Raw genomic sequence first — 9694 nt, 5'->3', positions numbered from 1 at the left:
GCCAACTGTTTATTCAGGGCCTCAACCAGGTGAGGAGCGCACATGCAGCGCATGGGGCCTCCCTCGCTGGCGCACAGGCCAGGCCCCGGAGGCAGGGTGTCTGCGGCACACAGGGACCCCCGCCCTCCACGGGTGCACAGACCAGAGCCCAATGTGGGGCATCTGCAGCCAACAGCAGACGCTCAGGCGGGGGTCAGCTTAGGCTGTGCACTTCTGGCCCGGGGAAAGGGGTGGGGAAGAAGCAGGGCCTCCAGGGTCCTTTGCAGCCGCTCTGGCCAAGTGGCCACCACGGGTTCTCTGGTGCTGTCCATCCTGGCTGCCCCAGTGCTGAGCCTGCCGGCTGAGTGAGCAGATGGCGTGTGCTAGTGCTGGGGTCTGACCGACCCCTTCCTAAGGTGTGTCTGCCGTGAGCTTCTCCGCCTCCCGAGGCGTCTTCAGCGCCTATGACCGGTGAACCAGGAGAAGAAGGGGCGCGGGCGCGGGCGGGGCGCGTGGAGGATGCGCACGGTGCGTGGCGAGCGCCAGGCTTTGATGGTGGCGTCGTCGCTGGCTGTCAGCAGAAGCTCCTGCTCCTGGGGGCTGAAGGCCACTGAGTTGACCACGTCCTCATGCCGCAGCTTGGCCAGGCAGATGTTGTAGTGGCGATCCCAGATGTAGCCGTGCCGATCCTCAGCTCCACTGCAGGACCACGGCGGGGTGAACCTGCCACCCCTGCCAGTCCACTCAACCCCGAGGGCCTGGACGGCACCCTCTGCCCCCCCCTCCCCCCCAGCCCCGAAGGCCTGCCCAAGCCCACACCTGGCCACGAAGTCCCTGCTGACGTCCAGGAAAATGAAGAAGCACTCGTCGTTGGGGGTGTAGGCACGGTGTGCCCGCAGAGCCCGCTTCACCTCCCGCATGGTCTTCAGGTCAAACACCAGCAGGTCGATCTCCTCCGCAATGGGCGGTGGCTGCATGGGGTCCGCCACCACTGAGCCGGGGGGCCAGGCGCGGCTGTTCACATACAGGTACCTGAGCGAGGGCACAGCTCCGTGTGGGTGTGCTGCGCCCGACACCAGCCCACCTGCGTCTGGGGACACCAGCTACCTGTTGTCTGGGGACAGGCCCATGCCGATGATGTGCCCACGCACATCAATGACGTGGTCCAGGGCATCGAAGAAGGCGTCGGAACCCCGGCCTTCGCCCAGCACTGGCCCTGCCGTGGTCATCTGGTGGGGCAGGATCTGCTTGATTCCTGGGAAGACCAGGGTGAGAGGCCGATGGAGTGTCACTGCCAGGACCAGGTCCCGAGGACTCCCCAGGTGCTCACTGCACCTCTGCATGGGGGCCTGGCCTGAACCGCAGGTGGTCAGCCCGTCACTTACTGGCCCCCGGCCTGCTGGCCCCACAGCCGAGTGCTCCATGGCCAGGGCCGCATCCTGGGGGCAAGTGGACGGTCCACATTGCCCGTGGACTCCAGCCTGGCCAAGGGCTGTGGGGACGGGGGTGGGGGGGGTCCCACACCACATTACCGATCTGGTGTGGTGAGTAAGTGAGGCAGCCGGTAGTGAAGATGAGGTACTTGTTCCTGGCGTCCGCAGCACTGGGCTCGGGGGGCTTGGTGCGGCCCTGGGCTAGCAGCTCTGCCACCCTGGTCTCCAGCATGCGCTCCGACAGCTGCGGGGCTCCGTCCAGCGCATGACGCAAGCCCTCCTTGGCACGGCCAGGACCACGCGAAGTCGGCTCAGCCGCTTCTTCCTCACTGTCCCCGCCCAGGTCAAAGACGCGGCAGCAAGGTGCAGCCCGGTCACCTGCATCCAGCAGGAGGTCAGGGCTGTCGAAACGGCTGCAGTCAGCCACCATCACTGTGCGGATGGTGCTAGCGTTGAGATTCTGGATCTTGAAGAGTCGCTTCACCACATTGACATTCTCCGACTCCACGTCCTGGGCAGGGTACATGCCAGTAGGCCCAGGACGGGTGGGCACCGGCTAGTCCGTCCCTGCCCCGCCCCTCTGCCTCTGCCCCCCTCCCTCCCTGTCCCCCTATCGTCTCCATGCCCTGACCTGGAAGGCATTGTTGAGCCACAGCACGGAGCAGGAAGTGATGTCCCCAATGCGGTGCAGATTTCCCGAGATCAGGCTGGTTTCCGTGAGCCAGCAGCCAAACACATCGTAGGGCTTGTTGCGCACACGGGACAGCAGGGCGAAGGAGTCTGGGGGGAGGCCAGGGCTGGGCAGGCTGCCGGAAGGGCCCCGTCGGGCTGCCCAGCCCGAGGCCCAGGCTCACCTAGGCTAATGACTGCGATCTCGCCCGAGGAGGAGTTGTGGGGCCCCAGAAACACCCCCGAGGCGAGCAGCAGCGAGTCGTCCTGGTTGAACTGGGAGAACTGGGTGTAGCTCCAGTTGTAGGGCCTCATGTCCGCACTGTGCAGCAGTGAAATCGTCAGGTCGTTGCTCCAGATCTGTGCCAGGGAAGCCAGCTGCTGAGCGCCTGGCCAGGCCTCGCGGCAGTGTACCCTGATGCCCCTCCAATGCAGGAAGTTCTGGCGCTCACAGAGGCCGCCACAGCCCCCTGGGGTAGAACTTCCTCTAATCCCTTGCTTGCTGCCCGCTCCACCTCACCAGCATGGAGGCTGGTCCTGGGGGGAGGCTCTGGTGGACTCATCTTCTTTACCCTTGGTTTGGGTCGCTCTGGCCAGGCCCCAGCTGCAGTGTCTGTCCACCGGGCCCCGCCACTGACACAGAGCTTGTGGCTCGCTCGTCTCTGGCCTGTCCAAGCTGGGGTACCTCGGTGGGATACCCTTACCTTTACAGTGCAGTCCTTGGAGCAGGAAGCAAACTGGTACCCCGAGTGCGAGAAGCTGAGGTGCAGGACCTGGTCGGTGTGCTCCTTGAGCGTCTGCACCTCCACACAGGGCACCATGTCGTACAGCCGCTGAAACTCCTCATACCAGGACGTGGCCGCTGTGGTAGGGGCAGCATCAGTGCCCAGCCCAGGCCTTCCTCCCGTCCAGCCCCCGGAACCAAGGCCCTGGTGCTTCTGGATCCCGCTAGGTACCCATCAGCCTTCCGTTGGGGTCATACCCTCCCCGCTCAGAGAAGCTCCCCTCCCCACCTGCAGTAACCCACAGGTGAGGCGGAGCCTCAGGGTCACAAGCCGGGGCCCCGCTTAGGCTGCGGGCTGAGCCGGGCGGCGGGCCGTGCTGCCCTGTGGCCCTGCGCTGGGGTCAGCCCTTGCTTCCTGCAAGGCCAGAGGCTCGGGCTGGGTCGGGCGCACCTGGGTGGCGGGGCACGTCCCGGGCCACCTGGTAGTAGCGGTAAAACTGCTCCCTCCACAGGAACTCGTCGCGGGACACCGCCTGCCACTGGCGGCACACCAGGCCGGCGGCCAGCACGTCGGCGGGGCTCAGGCTCAGGAAGATCTGGTAGATGAGGCTGTCGGGGAGCAGGGGCGAGCCCCCCTCGGCCATCGTGACATTCTGCCCGGGCGGCCCTGAAACCAGCAGCGGCCGCTCTGAGCCCCGGCCCCGCACCCCGAGCCCCGGGCGGCCCGCAGGCCGCGGCTAGCCTCCGGAGGGGCCCCCCGGCCGCCCCGCGCCCCGGGAGCCGTCCGGGTCGGGTCGGGGAGCGCAAGCCGGCGGCGCCGGCGCTGACCTGGCCACCCCGGGGCTCCTGACCACGCCGCGGGCACAGCTTCGCCGGGCAGCGGGCGAGGGCAGGCCGGTGGCGGCGCGCGGGCGCGGGCGCGAGGGCGGGCGCGGGGCGCGGGGCGCGGGGCGGGGCGGGGCGGGGCGGCCGCGGCGGGGCGCGGGGCGGGCGGCGCGGGGCCGGGACTCACCGCGGCGCCTCCGCCCGCTGCGATGCGCCGACCCGCTTCCGCTTCCGCCGCCGCCGCTCCGGCCGCCGCTCCGCGTCTCTATGGTAGAGCCAGGCCGACGCCTCGAGCGCCGAGGCATCGATGACCGCGGGGCGCCGGGCAACCGGCGTCCGCCCAGGCGCTTCCTGCCGGCGCTTCTTTGTGCGCCTGCGCGCGCCGGGGCTCGCGGGAAACAGTGCCCCCTGGCGGCCCGAAGAGGAAGCGGTCATGCAGCTGGGCCTGGGGGTGGGGGCAGCAGCAGGTTCGAGACCACCCTCTCCCGATCCTCCCCGTCACCCTCCCCCAGTTCTCCCCGCCCCCCTGCGGCCCCCGCTGTAAGGACCAGCCACCTCTAGCAGAGATGGGGCCGGGGAGGGCGCCAGGGGACATGGAGTCCGAGGTCAACGTGATTCACCTGGGACCTGGTGTCTGTCCCTGCCAAGGCCCGACCCTGGCTCGAGACAGGGCCGGATTTCCGGGGAGAGGCAGGGCTTGCACTGGCCTGGTCAGCGCCCTCTGACCTCGATGCCCTTCGCCTCCCTGTCGGGCTTCTGTCGTTGACCCGGCTGCCATGCTGCCCCGGTGGGCCTTGCTGGTCTTCGCCACGCTCCTGCTAGGTGGTGCCCTGGGCCGGAGGGCCAGGAAGCCCCCAGGGCCTGCCCCGGCCATCTCGGCCGTCCAGCCCCAGGCCCATTTCCAGGCTCAGCAGGTAGAAGCCAGGCGGGGGGGGGGGCTGCCCAGCTTTGTAGGATGGAGTGGGAGCCTCCCCTCTCCTCCCCTCCCCTTCCTCCCTCCCCCGGCCCTCCCTCCCAGTCCCCAGGATCCTAACCCCCCCCCCACAGTTTGCAGGAAAGTGGCTCCTCGTGGCCGTGGGCTCTGCCTGCCGCTCCCTGCAGGAGCAGGGCCACAGAGCTGAGGCCACCGCACTGCACACAGCTCCACAGGGCGCAGCCATGGTCGCCAGCACCTTCCGAAAGCTGTGAGTCCCCGCGTGGCCCTCCTCCCACGTCCCTGCCCACCCCTCCCACCCCGGCCAAAACCCAGGGTGGACGGGCCGTGTGGCTGCCCCTGGGTTGGGGTCTCCGAGCCTGGGCGCCTCCTTTGCCCCCTGCCCTCCAGGGATGGCATCTGCTGGCAGGTGCGCCAGCTCTACAGCGACACCGGGGTCCCCGGCCGCTTCCTGCTCCCAGGTGAGGTGGGAGCGGCGGGCAGAGGCGGGGCAGAAGGCCAAGCGAGGCGGGAGGGGTGACGTCCTCACCCCTGTGCCTCAGCCCGGGGGCCCCGGGCGCCCGTGCGTGTGGTCGTGGCCCACACGGACTACCAGGGCTTCGCCATCCTGTTCCTGGAGAGGGCCGGGCGGCTGGCGGTGAAGCTGTATGGTGCGTGTGCTGGGGCTGGGCTCTGCCACAGGCAGCGGGTGTGGAGCGGGACCGGGCGGGTGGACCGTGGGCCGGTCCGCGCCCTCTGCCCAGCCTCTGCCGAGGCTCAGCAGCCTCATCTGCCCACAGCCCGCTCTCTGCCGGTGAGTGACTCTGCCCTGAATGAGTTTGAGCAGCAGGTGAGGAGGGCCAACCTGACGGAAGACCAGGTCGTGTTCTTCCCCACGTACGGTGAGTGTCCCTGCCCCTCTGCTCTCCGTGACCCAAGCCCGGTCCCCTTCCTCATCGCCGCCTGGGCCCCCAGGTTTCTGTGAGGCCGCAGACCAGTTCCATGTGCTGGACGGTGAGTAGCTGGCAGGGAAGGCCGGTGGCCACGAGGAGAGGCTCCCAGCCGCCCCCTGAGCCTCCTGTCTGTGCAGAGGTGAGGCGGTGAGGCTGGAGAAGCTGCCCACGGTGGACCCTGCTGACCCCCTCCGTGACCCCTGCACCCCTGCGCCCACCAGCCGGGGGACCCACTGTCTGCCCAGGGAGCTCTGTGACCTGGGGCTTCTCAGTAAACCTCAGCCATGGTCCTCCCTGTGTCCTTTCTGTCCATCTGGACAGGTGCTCCCCCTGCCGGTGGGGAGGGGAAGCGAGTGGCTGGTCCCTCTCCCCCTCCCACACCTCTCAAACTAGGGTAGAAACGCAACCACCTGGAGGCACCAGGGCCCTGCTTTCTTCCCCAGGCCTCAGTTTCCTTGCTCTGCAGCTCTGTCCTTCTCTGACCCCGCTGGCTGGGTGCCTAGTACTGGAGCCTGTCTGGGCCTCGGCCCGGTGCCCAGGCCTTGCCTGGAGAGGGGCCCCGGCTGCCCCTTGACCCGGCCTGGAGGCTGCGGAGCTGGAGACAGGGCCCAGGGCCCGGTGGCAGGACGGCGGGCGGGCCGGGCGGGCTGTCAGGGAGGCTTTGCCGCTCTAGACACAGTGCCCAGCTCGCTGTTCTGCGGTGCATCCTGGAAGATGGAAGGCTGCTGTCCGGGGATCTGCCTGGTGAGGACACACCTGGGTGGACAGGGACGCGCTGGCCGCTCTCTGGTTCTCGAGGCCATTCGCGAGGCCGGCCCCGAGAACGGGGGGCACAGGCCCGGCACTGCTCACAGTCCAGCCGCCATCTGTGCCGTCTGAGCGGCCAGAGAAGGCCCCGTGCCCGAGGACCCGCGGGAGCTGAGGAGGGGTGTGCGTCCCGCGCTCCCTTGACACTGACACTCCGGGGAGCCTGTGGTGGGGGCGTGGTCAGGCGGAGGGCAGGCTGCCCACCCCAGCTCCGGACTTGGGGTGGGGTGGGGTAGGCAAAGGGTGAACAGCCACCTCGGGATGTCCAGCGAGTGACCGCCCCGCGCAGCCCCCGAGGCGCATTGCGGCCATCTCCTCAGGCAGTCCCCAGCCATGCCTGGGCCCTGGGGGGCCAGAGCCCCGCCCAGGCCGGGGCCTCGGGGGGTGAGGGCAGGGGTGGGTCAGCGGAGTCGGTGGCCAGGGCTGGGAGCTACTCTGTCATCTAGAAGCCTTGTGGGCCTCCACCGTGCGACCCAGCCCCATGAGCTTCGCTGCCAGTGGAGTGTGAGGGGAGGGGGGCCCAGGGCAGCTGGCCCTCCTCCTCTAAGGAGAACCAGAGCCTCGGGAGGCCCCGCCCGCCTGCACCCTCCCCACCAGCCTGCCAGGGCCCGGCCTCATCAGGGGCTCATCCTCCTGGCAGGGACACTTGACCAGCTCTCAGTCCCTCCCGCCCCTCCGTGGCTCCGGCTGACTGCAGGTCCCACACGCTCCGGGCCCTGGGCGCCACCCCGGGGCTGGCAGGCCAGGCTCTGAGGGCAGCAGCCCATGGGCGCCGGGAACAACCAGCCATCTTCCTGGGGCGGGAGGTCAGTGGCAGGAAGCCGAGGGGAGAGCGGAGGAGGCCGGAGGAGGCGGTGATGGCCCCAGGCTGGCCAGCGGCCCGCCCCCTCACACCCGCCTCTGTGGGAGCTCGTGGCCGCCACACCGCAGAGGAGGAGGAGGAGGAGGAGGAGGGCTCCCAGAGGCCCTGCCCGCATCCCCGTCCCTCCCCGTCCCTCGGGGCCACAGCTGCTGGGATGAGCCCCCGCGCTGCCCTGTGGCTGCTGCTCGTCCTGCCAACAGCCGTGCATGGCCAGACGCCCAGCCCCCTGCCCACCTTCACCCCGATGAAGAGCTTCCACCACGACCAGGTAGCATCTCCCGGGGGGCGGGGAGAGGGGCTGGCGGCCACCACCAGGGCAGAGGCTCCGGCCCAGCTCCCTGCACCTGTGGGGAGACGGGGCTGGGGCCGCCCGGCCTCCGCCAAGGGCCTGCGGCCTTGCCAGACCCAGGGCAGGCTCTAAGAGCTGGGGGGGGGGGTGACCAGCCTGGACAGCGGCCGCCTGGGAGGGGTGGGCCTGGGCTGCCGCCCGCCCTCACCGGCCCGCAGTTCCAGGGGGAGTGGTTTGTCCTGGGCCTGGCGGGCAACAACTACAGGAAGAAGGACAAGGCCCTGCTGAAGCCGTACATCACCACCATCGTGGCGGACGACAAAGGCCAGCTCCAGGTGTCCAGCGCCATGAAGCGGTGAGTGGGCCCGAGCCGCGAGCCGCACCGCCGCCGGCGAGCAGCCTGTGGGTGCGCGGCAGGGAGCCACCCTGGATCCCAGGGCATGCCTGGGGGGAGTTCAGCCTTCCTGGGTCCCGGGCTTGGAGCTGGACCCTGCTTCCTGTCCCAGCCTGACCTCTTCTCACATCACAGCCTGGCCTCTGCCTGTCTATCTGTCTGTCTGTCTGTCTGTCTGTCTGTGTTCTCGGTCACGTGCTCCTCATGAGCCAATCACTGTGTCCACGGCAGTGGGCACTCTGATGGGCCTGCCTGGAGGAAGTGCCTGCCCTGGATGGGAGGAGCGGGTTTGGGGTGGACGGCTGGGCGGGTGCTGCCCTCCCCCAGCCTCCATGGCCTTCCTCGCTCACCTGACTGGCTGGCCTGGGGGGCCCAGGTGACCTTTGATTCCAAACGACAGTCTGCAAAGGGACCATGGGCCTCCAACCTGTGACCTCAGGAGCCAGGATCATAAGCACGCAGCACCACACTCCATTGATGGGTTGACATTTGGGTCCCACTATTTTTTTGCCTGGGCTGGCTTCAAACATCAGTCCTCCAGATCTGATTCCAGAGTAGCTGGGATTACAGGCGTGAGCTACTAAAGCTCAACCTAGAGTTTGCAGCTTTTCATCATCTCAAAGGAGAAGGCAGGTGCAGACAGCTCCTTTCTCTTTCTCTATTCTTGCTAAAGGAAGTGCTGGAAGAGGAGCTGGCCGCTCGGATTCCTCAGCTGTTTCTTCCTAGCTCTGTTTCAGTGTCCGAGTCTATCTCTCTCTAGTATTTATTATCTTCTATTTCCCTTTCACCTAATCTATCACCCTCTTGCTCACCTAGCGGCAAGTGTGCGGGGAGTGTGGCTCCGGTGGCAGGAAGTGTCAGGCTGGCTCAAGCCCCTGTGCCTCCCCCAACAAAGAACCCCAAAGAGCTAGTCGGCAGGAACCAGTGGCTCACACCCGTGATCCTAGCTACTCAAGAGGCTCCGGTCGGGAGGATTTCAATCTGAGGGCAGAGAAAAGGCCAGAAGACTCATTTCCAAAATAATAAGCAAAAAGCCAGGCTGGAGGTGCAGCTCAAGTAGTAGAGTGCCAGCCTGGGAAGCCAGGGAAGTATGAAGCACTGAGTTTAAATCCAGTACTAGAAGAAAAAGAAAAGCAAGCACATTCCTTCTAGAAGCCCCGGCAGTGCTGGGTTCCTTCCCTGGGCCTGGGTGAGGGGCGGGCAGGGTGGCCAGCTGGCCCACCGTGGCCGCTCTGCTCCCTGGGTTCATCCCAGCGGCCTCGCCGGGAGGGAGGGGTGGGCACAGGGCAGGTTTATTAGCCAATGGCGCAGCCCCATGGACCGGGGGCTCTGTGCCAGCCAAGGAGGACCTGCCCTGGATGGACATGGGCAGGGCTCCTGGAGGGGCCTGTGAGCCCCTGGCTCCCGGTCCTGGGGGCTGGGGACCTTTTGGAGGAGCTGCCAGGCAGCCTGGCCAGCCTCCCCCCTCCACTGCCCGCTCAGCCCGCCGCCCTCCCCCCAGGGGCAAGCGCTGTGACACATGGTCCTACGTGATGGTCCCGGCCGAGCAGCCAGGCCAGTTCACCGTAGAACACAAAGGTGAGGCGGACGCGGTGGCAGGGCCGGCTGGTGGGCACGCGGGCGCGCGGGCCTGGCGGCAGGGGCTGGACCCTCGTGCCTGACCGGCCCCTAGGCTCCACGGCCGACCAAGAGGCCATGCGGGTGATAGACACCGATTACACCAAGTTTGCCTTGATGCTGTCGCTCAGGCGGACTGGCAGCCGGACCATCATCCGGGTCAGCCTCCTGGGTGAGCCACTTCCCCTGCCCTGCCCTCCCCTGCCCTGCTCCTCCCCTGCCCCTCCCC

General features: G+C 67.9%; 3 protein-coding genes across 5 annotated transcripts in view; 2 read left to right on the top strand and 1 right to left on the bottom strand.

Moving 5' to 3' along the window:
- Positions 1-3846, bottom strand: Fbxw5 (F-box and WD repeat domain containing 5). Of its 3 annotated transcripts, none has more exons than XM_013029471.1 (9): positions 3818-3846; positions 3257-3472; positions 2786-2943; positions 2267-2441; positions 2044-2192; positions 1512-1923; positions 1087-1234; positions 799-1011; positions 1-678 (listed from the first exon to the last, which is right to left on the bottom strand). In XM_013029471.1, exons 2-9 carry the CDS (start codon positions 3447-3449, stop codon positions 435-437), a joined length of 1692 nt encoding a protein of 563 aa, XP_012884925.1. In that variant the 5' UTR covers positions 3450-3472; positions 3818-3846; the 3' UTR covers positions 1-434. The 3 variants fall into 3 exon arrangements, with proteins under 3 accessions (XP_012884925.1, XP_012884928.1, XP_012884927.1); XM_013029474.1 differs by having other exon boundaries at positions 799-993; XM_013029473.1 differs by lacking the exon at positions 3818-3846 and adding an exon at positions 3634-3659.
- Positions 3847-4406: 560 nt separating this feature from the next.
- On the top strand, positions 4407-5711 carry C8g (complement component 8, gamma polypeptide). Its single transcript, XM_013029432.1, has 7 exons — positions 4407-4544; positions 4678-4814; positions 4955-5025; positions 5107-5214; positions 5344-5445; positions 5519-5557; positions 5634-5711. The coding sequence occupies exons 1-7, from the start codon at positions 4407-4409 to the stop codon at positions 5645-5647; spliced, it is 609 nt and encodes a 202-aa protein (XP_012884886.1). The 3' UTR covers positions 5648-5711.
- A 1527-nt stretch (positions 5712-7238) lies between these two features.
- The window catches only part of Lcn12 (lipocalin 12), a 16537-nt gene continuing 14081 nt past the window's right edge, over positions 7239-9694 (top strand). Inside the window, exons 1-4 of the mRNA XM_013029348.1 lie at positions 7239-7433; positions 7673-7809; positions 9350-9426; positions 9521-9637. Coding sequence (XP_012884802.1) covers positions 7320-7433; positions 7673-7809; positions 9350-9426; positions 9521-9637 — 445 coding nt within the window. The 5' untranslated portion in view covers positions 7239-7319. The remainder of the gene's footprint in view (positions 7434-7672; positions 7810-9349; positions 9427-9520; positions 9638-9694) is intronic.

Source organism: Dipodomys ordii, unplaced genomic scaffold (genome assembly GCF_000151885.1).
Source record: "Dipodomys ordii isolate 6190 unplaced genomic scaffold, Dord_2.0 Scaffold118, whole genome shotgun sequence".
In the NCBI taxonomy this organism is placed as follows: Eukaryota; Metazoa; Chordata; class Mammalia; order Rodentia; family Heteromyidae; genus Dipodomys; species Dipodomys ordii.
The sequence above is the reverse complement of the archived record's forward strand: the minus strand, read 5'-3'. Positions and strand labels throughout refer to the sequence as shown.

What these genes read in the sequence shown, in the direction of transcription:
- Fbxw5 (XM_013029471.1), bottom strand. Translation starts at nt 3,449, where the DNA reads ATGGCCGAGGGGGGCTCGCCCCTGCTCCCCGACAGCCTCATCTACCAG. An exon ending in CCAAGGACTGCACTGTAAAG is followed by an intron (nt 2,442 to 2,785) that starts GTAAGGGTATCC and finishes TCCCTGGCACAG; the next exon opens with ATCTGGAGCAACGACCTGAC. An exon ending in GGCCTGTCCCCAGACAACAG is followed by an intron (nt 1,012 to 1,086) that starts GTAGCTGGTGTC and finishes GCCCTCGCTCAG; the next exon opens with GTACCTGTATGTGAACAGCC.
- C8g (XM_013029432.1), top strand. Translation starts at nt 4,407, where the DNA reads ATGCTGCCCCGGTGGGCCTTGCTGGTCTTCGCCACGCTCCTGCTAGGT. An exon ending in CGGCCGCTTCCTGCTCCCAG is followed by an intron (nt 5,026 to 5,106) that starts GTGAGGTGGGAG and finishes CCTGTGCCTCAG; the next exon opens with CCCGGGGGCCCCGGGCGCCC. An exon ending in GCTGGCGGTGAAGCTGTATG is followed by an intron (nt 5,215 to 5,343) that starts GTGCGTGTGCTG and finishes ATCTGCCCACAG; the next exon opens with CCCGCTCTCTGCCGGTGAGT.